Source organism: Poecilia reticulata, linkage group LG6, assembly GCF_000633615.1.
Source record: "Poecilia reticulata strain Guanapo linkage group LG6, Guppy_female_1.0+MT, whole genome shotgun sequence".
Classification (NCBI taxonomy): domain Eukaryota; kingdom Metazoa; phylum Chordata; class Actinopteri; order Cyprinodontiformes; family Poeciliidae; genus Poecilia; species Poecilia reticulata.
Window position 1 is genome coordinate 14,971,066 of NC_024336.1, and position 15,059 is coordinate 14,986,124.

The 15,059-nt window shown below is 40.3% G+C and overlaps 1 protein-coding gene across 1 annotated transcript in view; it reads left to right on the forward strand.

Moving 5' to 3' along the window:
* itpr2 (inositol 1,4,5-trisphosphate receptor, type 2) overlaps positions 1 to 15,059 on the forward strand; it is a 70,546-nt gene that overhangs the window by 18,875 nt on the left and 36,612 nt on the right. Inside the window, exons 21-37 of the mRNA XM_008411467.2 lie at positions 2,291 to 2,438; positions 2,924 to 3,111; positions 3,220 to 3,343; positions 3,428 to 3,485; positions 3,577 to 3,742; positions 5,225 to 5,362; positions 5,770 to 5,856; positions 5,941 to 6,066; positions 6,168 to 6,290; positions 6,380 to 6,580; positions 8,379 to 8,630; positions 8,745 to 8,870; positions 9,880 to 10,002; positions 10,279 to 10,399; positions 11,231 to 11,412; positions 11,669 to 11,811; positions 12,441 to 12,549. Coding sequence (XP_008409689.1) covers positions 2,291 to 2,438; positions 2,924 to 3,111; positions 3,220 to 3,343; positions 3,428 to 3,485; positions 3,577 to 3,742; positions 5,225 to 5,362; positions 5,770 to 5,856; positions 5,941 to 6,066; positions 6,168 to 6,290; positions 6,380 to 6,580; positions 8,379 to 8,630; positions 8,745 to 8,870; positions 9,880 to 10,002; positions 10,279 to 10,399; positions 11,231 to 11,412; positions 11,669 to 11,811; positions 12,441 to 12,549 — 2,415 coding nt within the window. The remainder of the gene's footprint in view (positions 1 to 2,290; positions 2,439 to 2,923; positions 3,112 to 3,219; positions 3,344 to 3,427; positions 3,486 to 3,576; positions 3,743 to 5,224; positions 5,363 to 5,769; positions 5,857 to 5,940; positions 6,067 to 6,167; positions 6,291 to 6,379; positions 6,581 to 8,378; positions 8,631 to 8,744; positions 8,871 to 9,879; positions 10,003 to 10,278; positions 10,400 to 11,230; positions 11,413 to 11,668; positions 11,812 to 12,440; positions 12,550 to 15,059) is intronic.

Below are 15,059 nucleotides of genomic sequence, written 5' to 3' on the forward strand. Positions count from 1 at the left end.
TCAAAAGATTCAGAGAATCTGGAACAATCACTGTGGATAAGGGTCAAGGCTGTAAAACTCTACTGGATGCTTGTGATCTCCGGGCCCTTAAACATCACTGCACCTCAAACAGGAATGCCACTATCAAGGAAATAACAGCCTGGGCTCAGGAATACTTCCAGAAAGCATCGTCAGTGAACACAATCCACCGTGCCATCCGCCGCTGCCAGCTGAAACTACAGTTTCAACTGTAGAGTTGCAAATGGCTGAGCTCCACAAGCTCAGTAGTTTGTACTGGGGCCAGGAGTCATTTAAAATGGAGTGAGGCAAAGTGGACGACTGTTCTGTGGTCAGATGAGTCACGATTTGAAGTTCTTTATGGAACACTGGGACGCCATGGCTTTGATGATGTTATGCACGATGGATGATGATGACTTTAAAAGTCTTTGACACTCTAAGAAGCTCTTTTTATACCCAATCATGTTGTCAATTGAGCTAATTAGTGTTAATTGTTCTTCCAGCTGTTTGTTATATGTTCAATTTCCTTTTTCTAGACACTTATTCCTACTTGTCTACAAATCCCAAACCCAAATTCAGAAGCCTGCATCACTGATGGTCTGGGATTGCATGAGTGCTTGTGGCCTGGGCAGCTTGCATGTCTGGGAAGGACCATTAATGCAAAGAACTATGTTCAGATTCTAGAACAATATGCTCCCATCTAGACGTCATCTCTTTCAGGGAAGACCCTGCATTTTTCAACAAGATAATGCCAGACCACATTCTGCAGCAATCACATCATCATGGCTACGTAGGAGAAGGATCCGGGTACTGAAATGTCCAGCCTGCAGTCCAGATCTTTCACCTATAGAGAACATTTGGCGCATCATAAAGAGGAAGGTGCGACAAAGAAGGCCCAAGACGATTGAACAGTTAGAGGCCTGTATTAGACATGAATGGGGAGCATTCCTGTTTCTAAACTGGAGAAATTGGTCTCTTCTGTCCCCAGACGTCTGTTGAGTGTTGTAAGGGGAGATGCCACACAGTGGTAAAAATAGCCTTGTCCCAACTTTTTTGAGATTTGTTGACGTCATGAAATTTTGAAACAACATATTTTTCCCTTAAAATGATACATTCTCTCAGTTTAAACTTTTGATCTGTGATTTGTGTTCTATTGTGAATAAAATATTAGATGTTGGCACCTCCACATCATTGCATTCAGTTTTTATTCACAATTTGTTTAGTGTCCCAACTTTTTTGGAATCCGGTTTGTATCAATTCTGTCAAAATACGGCTCAATGAAACTAACAAAAATTACTCGTTTTAATTCTTCTGGCTTTTCTCCGAGTTGTCTTGAAAGAATAACTACAAATAACTACCTTTAAAATTCAACCCTGCATTTTATTCAGCAAGTACAGTTTAAGTAAATGCAGGTATTTCCTTGCTCTGTCATAGCAGGTAGAATTACAAATTGTATCCAAAAGGATTTCAACTTTTCCTATAAAGACAGGAAAGGATTAAAAGTATGTCAGTTTTATTTCCTGGCATGCTCGTTAATTTGGTTCAGTTTGACAAAATAAGCAAAGATTCCCAAAACTCAAGCGAGAAAGAGAGCTTTTTCAACAACCTTATTGTCAAAATCCAACAGGGCTGCCACGTGTTTTGCACCTTGAGAAACCTGCAGATACGATTTATTTTCTCATTGGTTGCAATTCATTAAATCTTTCACACACGTACAACCTGTTTCAGTGATGAGGACATAGTTTTCCATCAAGCCCCAAATCCAAAATGACAGCTGTACGTTTAACTCATAGTTAGCTGCAATAATAACTTCCTGACTACCAGTAGTTCATTTTTGTCCTCTGTAGAGGACATTTCTAAACTTGAATATCTCCCCCCCCTGCATTCTACTGAATTAATTCCTTTTGGTATCTGGAGAGGACATTTAGGGCTTTTCAATGATACCACATGTGGGACTTTTGTACGTACCTTTTTCTAATTCATAAAAATGGCATTTATCAGTAATAACACATTTTATGGGAAGAGACAAAGTAAGGACATAAAACCTTTTATTAGCTTACAAAGACTCTGGGATTTAAAAAAAATGGTGATTGGACAATATTTTTTTTCCTGGTAGTCAGGAGGATAAACTAATTATTTGCATTTTTATTGTATTGTATTAAATTTCTCAAATGTAAATTATTGTTTCAGCTATTTTTGTGAAAAAGTCAATGTAGTTCTTGAATACATGAAGTGCAAACATTTCTATGGCTTTCTTTCACCATCCTGATTATGATTGTGTCCCCTCTGTCAGGTGGTCAATCTGGCTCGACACTTGGTGTACTTCGGTTTTTACAACTTCAATGAGCTGCTGCGCCTCACACGCATCCTGCTGGCCATCCTGGACATTGTTCAGCAACCTTTCAGCTTGCTTAGCAAGCTTGGGAAGACTCCAGAGGCCGGTCAGTGCACTGAAAGCTCAGCTATTAGGATCATTTTTGTGCTTAAATATGTACATGTGTGTCTTGAAGTAAGGTTACTTGATAACTGACACTGGTTCATCTGTAGCAAAATAAGGGGAGATAAAAGCTAATTGTCTGGTTTTATTTAATAAATTTAGACATAACAGATCAGTGTATGTAAAACCAGAGCAGTTTATAAATGAATTAAGATTGAAATCATCGCTAAAATGTTTTATTGTAACTTTTGTAATAACAGTTATGAATTGAGACCAAAGAATATCGTACGACAAATTTGAAAGGCTGAGATAATGTTGCCTAGTTGTTTTTGTTTTTTTGTATAAGGTGTCAAGAATTGGACGTTTTCTGTTTTACTTTGTATGTCAATCTTTTTTTTTATCGTTTCACCAACTGTAATCATTTAAATGTCGATGTTCCACACACAAACAGAGTTAAACAACAACAACAAAAACACCTCTCCCTTTTAGGAAACAATGTTCTGCGCACAATCCACGGCGTTGGAGAAATGATGACTCAGATGGTAATGAGTCGAGGCGTGCCGCACGGTGTGCCCGACATGCCACCTTTCCTGCGCTACACTAAAGGACAGTTCCTCCCGGACAACGAGGACGTCGTGGTGATGGACACCAAGCTGAAGATCATTGAGATCTTGCAAGTATGATCTGCTGCTGAATATTTTATTATCCATGTCGGTTTTTTTGTTTTTGCCCGTTTCAATTTGCATGCCTTATTAATCCTTGTTTACATTTTGTGCTCATTTAAGTTCATCCTAAGTGTGAGGTTGGACTACAGGATCACCTACTTACTGTCCATCTACAAGAAAGAGTTTGGAGAAAGTACAGTGCCTGAGAGCAGTTCCTCAATGGCTGACTACCCTCCAATTACATGTGAGATTTGTCTCTTATTGTTCACATCCCAAAAGGTTTAAACTATTGGATTTTAACGCTTGCCATATTTTAATCATCTGTTAGCTTCTGAGCCCAACATGGATGAGATTGCAGCGAAAGCAGAGAGCATGTTTGTAGGAAGGTTGGCGAAGCTACATTCTGATGTCGTTTTCTAAAATCTTTTTTCCATACGCTGTCAAACATTCATACAAGTCTACTTTTGTGTTCTATAGCTCTGCATTAAGCGTGTTGGAGCTTGATGATGAAGGTGGTCGCACATTTTTGAGGGTCCTCATTCATCTCATCATGCAAGATTATCCGCCGCTGGTCTCCGGATCGCTGCAGCTCATCTTCAAACACTTCAGTCAGAGAGCTGAGATGCTTCAGGCCTTTAAACAGGTACACAAAAAATGCACAACTTCTCAGCGTGTGACATTTCCAATTTATACTATTATGCTATTTTCAGAGTGGTTAGTCTTCAGTTTGTTACTGAATCTGGTGCACAGCATCAGTCAAAAACAGTCGAGGCATAATCCACACAATGTCGGCACAATTACCTCGCTTAATAATAATCGACAGGGAATAAAACTGTTGCAACAATTGGCAAAATGTTTCAAACAGGGTGTGCTGCTGAATGCCAGTTATTTTTCTAGACGTTTTTAACTAGATTGAACAGACAGTTCTTATTTTTCAAGAACAAGTTGTCAAAGAAATCTGTAAAACCAAAGGTTAAAACGGACTCGACAATCTTTAAAAATTTTTTATTTTTTTATTTTCTTGTAAACTGCTGCAGTTTATTGGTTAAGCCAGAGAGAAGTGTCTGCAATAGTTCCCAGGTACTTGTAGCTGTACACAGTCAGCTCTAGAGATCCATTGATTACAGCAAGTTGGTGAGTTTTCCTGTCTTCTGTGACCAAGTCTTTTGTTTTGCTGATGTTTAACTTCAGGTAATGTTTATCACACGGCTTCACCAAGTAATCAACAGGTTTCCATCTTGCAGACAATAAAAGTGTCATGTCATCTACGTGCTTGAGGATGAGGTTGTTTTGAAAGGCATTTGCTTTTAAAATTCACAAAAAGAGGAGAAGACACACGTCTCAGGTGTCCGTTGCCGCCTACATGTCATCAAACTGTGGGGTTGAATTATTAGTAAAAACTGATGTAAATACTGGGCCCTCAAGATGCATTTATTAAACGGTGACAGTTGTGCCTTCTGCTCCTCTGTGAGCCTGGTAAGAAAACTGCAATAGGTCAAGCTTGCCATGTACTCAAAGCTTTTCATAGCAATAGAGGGCAAAGCCATCAGCTCAGGATAATTGGGCCCTTTTGGAGATTAGGCTTTTTTTTGCCATGGGTACAATTATAGATTCTCTACAGAGCTTGGGATCCTTCTGCTAAATAAAAGACGGGTTAATCGGTTCTGTAAAATATCAGAGTTGTTCTGCACAGACTTTAAGGATTCTGCTGTGATTCTGTCGGGCCCTGGACTTTTCCTGATGTGACATTGGTGGAATACAGACCCTACTGAACAATGATGCCAAGACCAGAGAAGACGGAGCAATTGTTCAATGCTCTAAAAATATAATTATGCATGTTTATAAAATTCCACTCATCAGTGAAACACAGATAAAACACCTGCATAGCTTTTGCAAGCTGCAGCTGATCCTTATAATCTCCCACCTGTTTCCGTCTGCTTTTGTTCATTGTTCAGTCCAATCATGGCTTTTATGCCGACCCATGCACGTTTAATTGTTGGATTAGTGAAGGGACTTCTTCTCAACTCGAATGAAAACTGGTTTTGTTTCAACCATGATGGTACTTCAATAGGGATGCATTAAAACATTTTGTCTCTGATTTTCTTTTTTTTTTCTGTAATTTCAGGTTCAGCTCCTTGTTTCAGAGCAGGACGTACTCAACTACACACAGATCAAGGAAGACCTGGACAGGCTGCGTCTGACTGTGGAGAAGTCGGAGCTGTGGGTGGAGAAAAGTGGAATCTACGGCAATGACGAGCTGGGGGTGAGGCAGAGTGAAGAGCCCACCGTATAGATGCTTACCTGCTGTCCAAAAATCACCACGTCAAATGCAAACGACAGTTTTCAAATTATGATTTAATTTAACAGGGAAAGAAGCTGTTATATCCTTTATAATTATGAATAAAATTACGGTAATTATCAAATAATTCAAAGATTGAGACAGAAACATAGTTACGCTGTTACAGAAAATTAATTACAAATATTTAGAAAGCACTCACAATATGCCAAGTTTGAAAGTTTTTTTTTTTTTTTTTTTACAGTCCTATTTTTGTTAATTTTTTTATACTATTTTCTAACAGTTGGCTGCAGACAGTATGTGGCTATATTGTCTGTATTCATTTTGGCTTAGTTGGAAAATGATCAAGCTCAGTGTCCGCCTTCCTCCTCCAGGATGCTGTTCTGAGTCCGGCGCAAGATGGGGAAAACAAACCTCAGATGGACAGTAACCAAGAAAACAACTATGAAGTACTGAAATGTGTGAGTTTCGTGTCTTCATTTTGCCGTCCTGACTGCCCAGTTTTCGGTATTTTTCTGGAAAAGATTTCCGTCTCCCGTCATTAGATCCTGGAGCGTTTCAGTCGGCTGTGTTGTGTGAGCAAAAAGAACCGTTTGCAGCTGCAGAGGTTGCTGAAGAACATGGGAGCCCACACTGTGGTGCTGGAGCTGCTGCAGATCCCCTACGAAAAGGCGAGGACCGACATCAACGTCTCCATCAACGCGCAGTTATTTTTCATGTTTCTGTCTGACCCTCCAAATGTCTTTAACTTTATTTGTTTGGCTTCTTTCAGAATGATGAGAAGATGAATGAGATCATGAAGCTGGCTCACTGCTTTTTGCAAAACTTTTGCAAGGGAAATCCGGAAAATCAAGTTCTGCTACACAAACACCTGAACCTCTTCCTCACTCCTGGGGTTTGTTCACTTCACTTTTTGCTTCACTAAGTATAAACAGTTTGAAATCACTTCTTCTTAAAGCCGTTATGTCTGCTTTTTTTTGCTAGCTACTGGAAGCCGAGACGATGCGTCACATCTTCATGAACAACAACCAGCTGTGCAATGAGATCAGCGACCGCGTCGTCCACCATTTCGTCCACTGCATAGAGACCCATGGACGTCACGTTCAGTACCTCAAGTTTTTGCAGACGATCGTGAAGTGTGACGGGAAGTACATGAAGAAATGTCAGGACAAAGTCATGACTGAGGTAGGAATTTAAATGCGGCATGCCGCATGCTCACAAGGTGATTTGGAGCCAGTATTTATGCATGCAGAATGTTGTGAGGGTCCCACGCCTTTTTAAAAGGTGTTAAATTTGATCAAGATATTTTCCAAATAAGCGTGCAAAAGGGAGTAAAGTCTGGAAATACAAACCATGTCAATGTTCTTGTCTCCATGAGAAATCTGTGGAGATACAAATATGGACACGGAAACAAAGTAATATTCAATGTCACATGCTGTTTTTATTTTAATTATGTAAGGCACTTTGAAATACCTTGCTGCTGAAATGTGCTATACAAATAAAATTTGAGTGATTGACTGATTAATAGAATTAAGAGTAGTTCTCCTATGAGAATCTATCAGTAAAAGCTACATCACACACACACATTACTATGTGCCAGGCATACACCAATTGATCAGGAACCAAGTAAGATGAGCTCCAACAAAAACAAGAAGAAACCAGACAGAAAAGTCAAATTATTCTGACATGAATGAGGTAGCAAATGTTTACAGTCATATTACATCATAACTATATAATGTTGCTGTCGCATATGGAGTCTTACTGCAGTGATTAACAGACTGTTACTGAACTGAGAAGTTATAGATCTGAAATATCTGCCAGAGGGTAACGGTTCGAACAGACGGTAAGACGGGTGGGGATAGTCCTTTAAGATGTTGTTGGCTCTAGAGAATGTCTGCTAGCGATGTCTTTAATGGAGGGGGAGAGATCATCCAGTGTATTTTGTGGAGGGTCCCCCCCAAGGTTTTGGCTTACTAAATAGTGATTCAGTTTGATACAATGTTCTCCATGGTAGCTCTGAAAAAGGACACCAGCAGCAGATCATCACTCTGGTTTTTTTTTTTTTTTTTTTTGAGGATCCTCGGGAAGTGCAGGTGCTGCTGAAGTGTCTGTAGGTGTTATTGCGAATTCTCAGGAATTACTCAACTCTCTTCACTGTCGAGATTGAGATAAGAGAGGTTACTGGTTCGTGCTGTTCCTGAATTCATATATAACTTTGTAAATTAAATTTTTGTGGCGGTTAGTAAGAGATTGTATAGTGAACACCACTCTGTCAGACTGTGCACTTTGTTTCTGTAGGCAGTCTCATCTTCTTAGGAAATCAGTCCCACTACAGCCATAGCAAACGTTATAATATAATTTTCTGAAAATGCTGGAATACAGTTGCATATGAGCAGTGGAGGGGGCTCAGCACTCAGCCCTGTGAAACACTAATAAAGATGTGGATGAGAAATGGGAATGGATCCTGGCTGGTTGTGGTTGACCTGTCTGCCATCTGGAGGTGAGTGAGGGTAACCCCAGGGCCAGCATTGTTTTTTTTTTTATTTGGTTTTCAGGGAGGCTGGTATTGAAATCAGGGCTGAAATCCACAAACATCCTGAAATAACTGTTTCTGATTACAGATGTTTGAACAGTGTCGAAAATGAAATCTTCCATACATCTGTTGGACCTGCATGCATGTTGGTGCAGGTCAAAGGAGGAAGGGAAGGCTTAGGCTGATGTGTATTAACACCAGTTTTTATTAAAAAGTTGTTGAGCTCTTCAGCCAGTGAGATGTTGTCCTAGTTGTAGCACCAGTTTGTCCATCCAATATTTCACCCAGACCAGCTATTAATAGCTGCACCACTACATAACTCATTGTAAACCTTAAGCTTTTCAAACAGTTTTGAATTGATTTAGGTGGACCTAGAGTTGGAAAGTTTGTAAATATAAAATGTAAAACTCTGTGTCTTGCTTCTTGCTCTTTTTTTGTTTGTCCAACCAGTTAGTGACTGCAGGTGAGGACGTGCTGGTCTTCTACAACGACCGCTCATCGTTCTCGGTGCTGCTGCAGATGATGGCCTCTGAGCAGGAGCGTGCAGACGAGAACGGGTCCCTGGCGTACCACAACACGCTCGTGGACCTGCTGGCTGCCTGCACCGAGGGCAAGAACGTCTACACTGAGCTGAAGTGCAACTCGCTGTTACCACTGGATGACATTGTTAAAGTGGTCACTGATGTGAACTGTGTGCCAGAGGTAAAGGTTCATTATTGTGACTTTATTTTCTTTGTAGATTAAGCTTTGACACATTTTGGTCTCCTGTTTTTTTTTTATTTATCTGGAAACGTCTTAATTCTGTGTCCTCCAAAGGTTAAAACTTCATATGTGAATTTTGTGAATCACTGCTATGTGGACACTGAAGTGGAAATGAAGGAAATCTACACATCCTCTCACATCTGGAGGCTATTTGAAAACTTCCTGGTCGACATGGCCACTGTAAGAAAACTCACACAGAAAGGTCACACTATTTATTTATTTATTTATTCCTAATGAGGCAGTAAACATTTCTACATTCGTCAATGTTTCTTCTGCTGACATACAGTTCCTATTCTATGAATTATTTTTTTTTAGCATTACTGCCACAAGCGTTGTAATGCTATGCTTATTATTGAAGCAGAAGGAAAATAATAGATGTTTTTTTTTTTGTTTTTTTTTTGCGCATGAAAATTTTAAAGTTTAGCCTTTAAGTAAGCCTAAACAATTATTAAGAAAACATGTACTATACAATAATATTTCCAAATTTTGAGATAACGATATGACTGAACGATAAATACATTTACTACACAGCAATAACATCTTTCTGGTTTGAGAAAAAGCAACAAATCCATATTTCCAACTCGGTAACAAAAGTTTTATTGAAAATGTTGCGTCTGTTCAACATCTGAATGCCTGGTGCTTAAAGAAGTGGCTAGCACGGGACAGTTGTCTTGCAATATCAACATTGCTTACAGTAATAGTACACTAACGATCCATTAGTAACATATTGTGCAAACTTCTAATTATGCAGATCCATAATAGAATAAAGTTTAAACCAGGATTAGTTGCTAAAACCAATCTCCTAAGTTCTGAACATCTTGCAGAGCTCTCTTAATTTCCATCATAAAATGTGAATGGCATTAATCAGAGAAGCAGCCAAAAAACCCAGAGTAACTGTGGAGAAACTGCAAAGATCCATAGCTCATGATGAGGAATTTGTTGACAGGACAACTATTAGTTGTATCCCAAACCCTGACCATTATTGCACAGTGGCAAGATGGAAACCATAGACGAAAGAAAGTCATTAGAGGTCCTGCTTGCAGTTTACCGCAATTATTTTTCTTCCATTGCAAAATTATGCACAAGATCAAATGATGGGAATGCTTCTGCACTGGACTTTCCGAGAAGTGAAACATGTCTGGAAGGTGAAGATCAGACTGGTTTATGCCTTTTTGCTTTTGTGTTAAAGATGTGCAACACTACGGAACGTAACCGCTCAGATCCTCTGGACAAGTACGTGACAGAGACGGTGATGGCCATCATCAGGAGTTTCTTTGAGTCGCCGTTCTCTGTGAACTACTCCATGCTGCAGGTACCCTGTTCACATCAAACATGCTGCAGCTTTTTGCTTCTCCATGGTAGCAGTATTTCAGCCACAGGCTTCTTTTGTCCCTGCACGTTCACCTGGGATTTTCCTAGCAGACATTTTGAATTCGGAGCACTTACTGCAGTTGTTTCATACAGTCTGTACAGATTAGTCCTGTCAGTTCCACTGTTGGTGTGTTCTTGATATTCTTTTATACGAATTTGTCTGCACTTTTGCCCTTTGTAAAAGAATAGCATCTTGTGTTCTTTTGTTTTTTTGCAGAATAACCAGTCTACTTTCATCAAGCTGCTCCAGTCAGCTTTCAGAATCTACAACCTTAAGGGGATTAATTCAGCTCAGAAGAGCAGCATTGAGACATGTATCAAGGCACTGGCTGATGTCGGTGAGTGTTGATGGAGAAAAAGTTGACAAATACACTTAAGTGTCTATCAGCATCTGTCCGCCTCCTTGATATATAGCTCCCCCAGCAAGTTCTGGGTTTTCCCTGGGGTCTGGAAATGCCTGGAAAACGTCCAAAGGGAGCTGGACAGTGGGCATCTTGATCAGATGTCTGAGCCTCCTCAATTGGTGATTTGGGGGAGGGGTCAGACTAAAAGCAATTAAGTGATCTTGATGATATTGATGACTTATCTTAGGAGTTACATTTTGCTTAAAAAGAGACCTCAGTAGGTCTAATCTAACCATTGGAAAAGCATAGACTGCTGTTAAAATGCAAATTTAAATTTACATTTAATGTTTAATTTTCAGTTTAAATCCAATTTTCAGTGTCATCTATGAAGTGGCTTAAACAAAAGGCATGATTTATAGGAACCAATGGTTTTTGCACATCTTACGTTTTCAGTGAGTTCGTTSCACCATCGAGAAGCATCGACACCAAGTGCTGCATCACTTTGTTTAGTTCTGGTTCTGGAAACACCAGGTCTCTCATGACCTGATGAGCAGTCTACATGGTTCATATGCGTGTGTTGTTTGAGGGTGTAACTTGTCAACTCTGCAGATCGAGAAAATTCACAGTAAATTTAAACCTGAGCACTCAGTTTTTATCATTTGTTGTGCAATCATTCAGCTCTGAAAACAAAAAAACTCATACCTATCATCAAATGGCCCCCAGTTAACGTCACATTCTTGCTCACGGTCTGTAAGTAAACTTCAGATGAAAAATAACCATGTGTATCTCTTTATCTCGTTTATCTCCGTTTTGCTCTCTCCTCAGCTAAGGCCCGCTCCATACCCATCCCGGTCGATCTGGACAGTCAGGTCAACGCTCTGTCCCTTAATGTCCACACCAATGCAGTGCAGCGAGCAGCAAAAGACTGGAGGACCTCTGCCCGTTCTCGACCTCGCAAAGAGCCTCTGGGTAGCCCCGACTACAAGAACATCATTGAGAAACTACAGGTGTGGTGGCTTATTTGGACTAGACGTCTAACACATTGGAGTATGACATCATCTATTGGGGTCGCTGAGCTTTAGCCCTCAGTTTTCAATTTTCTTCAATCTTAAAACTTGTTCATCAAGTTTTAAGATTGCATTCCTAGTTGATTAGATGTTTGACTCGTATAAAGTGGAGCTCAAATAACTTCATAAAGACTTCGTACATGTTTGCCGGCAGAGTCCAGCTGCATCTTTCTATGTCTCTGCCTCTGTTTTTAAGGGGGTTGTGTCGTACTTGGAGGATGAGTTCTGTCCGAGGGTTCAAGCAGAATTTTCTGTTTTGGTGGATGTTCTGCAAAGTCCTGAGCTGCTGTTTCCAGAGGCTGCTCGGTTACGCTGCGAGAGCGGAGCCTTTATGTCCAAGTAAGTAGCTGTCCAAAATAATAAATAAAACTGTCCAAAATAATACACCTCACCTTGCTGGAAAAAAAGCAAACAAAAATCCCAAACTGTTTTGAAAGACTGGTTCAATTGCTTGCAGAGGTGGGATTTCACACCTCTGCAAGCAGGGTGTACAACTGTAAAAATCTAAATGAACGCCTGAAAAGTGTGACCTGGATTTGTATTGATCCCCTTTTACTCTGATGCCCATTAGTAATGCATGATATGCACAGTACACGGTAGAAACGATAGGCCTGTGATGAAGATGTCACCGCAGTAATGCTTGTTGATGATGTAATGTTGGAAGTGTCACCTTTCAATTTATTATTTGCAAGAAATATTACAAACCTTGTATCTTTCCCTTCTGCTCCACTATTAAACCCCACTTTGTGCTGAATTTCTATTTTTTTTCAAGTGAAAATGTAAATGCACAAATTGTTTTTGCATTATTACATGAGGATTCTCTTAACATGCTATAAAACGATCACAAATACCACTTTTCTTCTGCTTCTCTGTGGTGATCAGGAGTTGGTTTGTCTTATGGGATTTTTGCTGCACTTGTAGGAATCAATTATAAACTAAACAACATTTCCCTGATCTCTCTTTGCCAGACTAATCAAACACACCAAGCAGCTTATGGAACAAGAGGAAAAGCTGTGTATAAAGATCCTGGAGACCATCAGAGAGATGATGGAGAAGAAGGAAAGTTTTCAGGAATCTGTAAGTGCTTCACCTGCTGTTTCTTGGTCCTTTTTTTGCAGTTTGTTCTTCCATCCTTTCAAAATGCATTAATTACGTTAAGTACTTAAAATTTTGCAATAGGCGTGTCTCCACATGCCAATCGCCATGGGTAGTGCAACAGAGTCCTTGTTTTCTCCCCGGTTGTTTCGGCCCGGAGCCTCGATTTTCCTCATCAGTATGCTGCGGGTTTGCCCGCGTTACATAAGCCAGGGAGGCACTTGAGGACACGCTCACACTGAGAAGGAAAAGGGGGAAAGCGTTGGAAGGAGGACAAGGTGGGGGGGCAAGCACTGAACAAACAAATCAATACTGCAGCGAGAGGAGGTTCAGCAGGACCCCGTGTCCTATGAATATTTATTTATTTATTTATTTATTTATTTATTTATTTATTTATTTATTTATTTATCCATCCATCCATCGGTCTTAGGTCTTCATTTTGTCTGTATCCATTCCTTCATCCATCCATCTGTCCATTCATCCATTTGTCTCTCCTTACTTGAAGGTTTTGTACTTAAAACTAAAGACTGTAAGGATATCTGCAGTAAATTAATAGTAAACTTTAATCAACTTTAATAAATATGAAGTGAAAGCTAATATGAAGTGAAAGCTGCTCATTTAGGTTTGAAAAGTATGAACTGCAGGTCATCAACACAGTGTGAGAACCCTGAGAGACACTGGAGTTTTTAATTCGCAAGTCAGATTATTGTCTTAAAAACTGGGATTATTGAATTAGCTGTCAAAAGAATGCATTCCTGCCAGTATTGACTTTCCTTTCTCGGTTTGTGCTCTCAGTGAAGTTTTTTCCCCCCAAAGCTGGCTTAGCAGTTGTGTAAAAAAAACAAAAAAAAAAAAGATCAGAAGGATTCAAGATGGAAAAGCGAGTCACTTTTTAAAAGTGGCGCGGCTCATCCTAGACGCCAGACGGTGCAGTAACAATCTGTGAAATGTCACTTTGTGTAGGTGTTCATGAGTGCGTTTGTAGCCTCTCTGTCGTTTCCCTTCAGCCCTGAGTGTGGAGCTGCTGCTTCACAGCACGAGAGGCTGAGAAGGAGGGAGAGGACGGTGGCTGATGGAAATAATGAGAGAGGGAGCGGCAGACAGACAAAAAAAAAAAAAAAAAACAGAAGCAGAGAGACACAGAGTGACAGCTTAGGCAGCTGAGACTGGTGGCTCCCCTGGGGTACAATGAGTGGGTGGAGAAGCGAGTGAGAGAGAGAGGAGAAAGAGAGGAGAGCCATGTGAGGAGCCATGTGAGAGGGAGGAGGGGGGAGAGAGCGGGCAGCGTCTGCCGGGTGAGGGATAGGAGAGAGTCTGCTCAGTCCATGAGGAGACAGGGCAGGGGGTGCGGTTACGTAACAGCCTGCAGTGGCTGAGCCAGAATCACGTGGAGCCTCACGTTCTCCCTCTCTGCGCACTCTCTCGCTCCTCTGTTTGCTCTCTCTCTCTCTCTCCCCCCCTCCTCCTCGTTTGATGCTTAGTCTCGGTTAGTCGCATTCTGTCCTCGCGTTCAGCTTATTCTCTCTATCTCGCTGCCGTGTTGTCCCACCCAGACCCTGACCTGCGTTTGGCCAGATCGTGGCTGGGTGGACAACATGAGGGGGAACGTGGGCAGTCGCCCGGCACGGTGCTTGTTTGAGCCGTCAGATAAGGGGTCCTGTGTAAATGTTTGTGCTCCAACTCGCCCTGAAGATATCCAGGGTGCAGGAGATTTTATTTCGAAGAAAATGTTTAAAAGAATGGTTGATAAAGTGCACTGATGCTGGACCCGAGAAATTTCACAGCATTGGGTTAAATAAAATGGTCTTTATTCAGGTTTCTTTAAAGGATTACACTACGCTTTAGATTTGCGTCAGTCATTTGGCCGGATTAGTGATTTGGAAAGTTGTTTTTTTTGTTTTCCTTAATCGGCTGTGATTGTTAATGCACATTTTAAAAAAAAATTATAATAATTTTCATTAAATGCACCAAATCTAGGCTCTTCTAACATTTTCACTTTATAAACATATTAACCGGTTTCATGTAGAATACATCAATATACTTCTTTTAGATTAACACTTCAGTATATCAGATTTTTTTACGTAAATCCCTTATTTATTTCAATATTTGTTAGATTCAGAGCTACTACATTCATCAAAGGATGTACTCTGCGTATGATTGTGTATTACTGAAGTGGTCTAAAACAATATTTTGAGCAATACTCACAAAAAAATAGTGTTCACTTTGAAGAGCATATTGTGCAGCATATTATTAATGTTTACTGTTGTGTTCTCAATAGAGCGACACTTATTCGTTGATGTGTTTGTTCTGGTTGCTAGCCTGCAACCAGAAGCTTAACATGAATCCTGTAACTCCTTACCTTAATAATAAATATTTCCTAAGACTCTGGTTTTATGCAAAACCAGGTGGAGGAAGGGCGTATTAAACCTTTGGGATGACATGGAATCATTTTTTCCCCCATTTTTAAACAGTTTTTTCCTAAAACGTTGTAA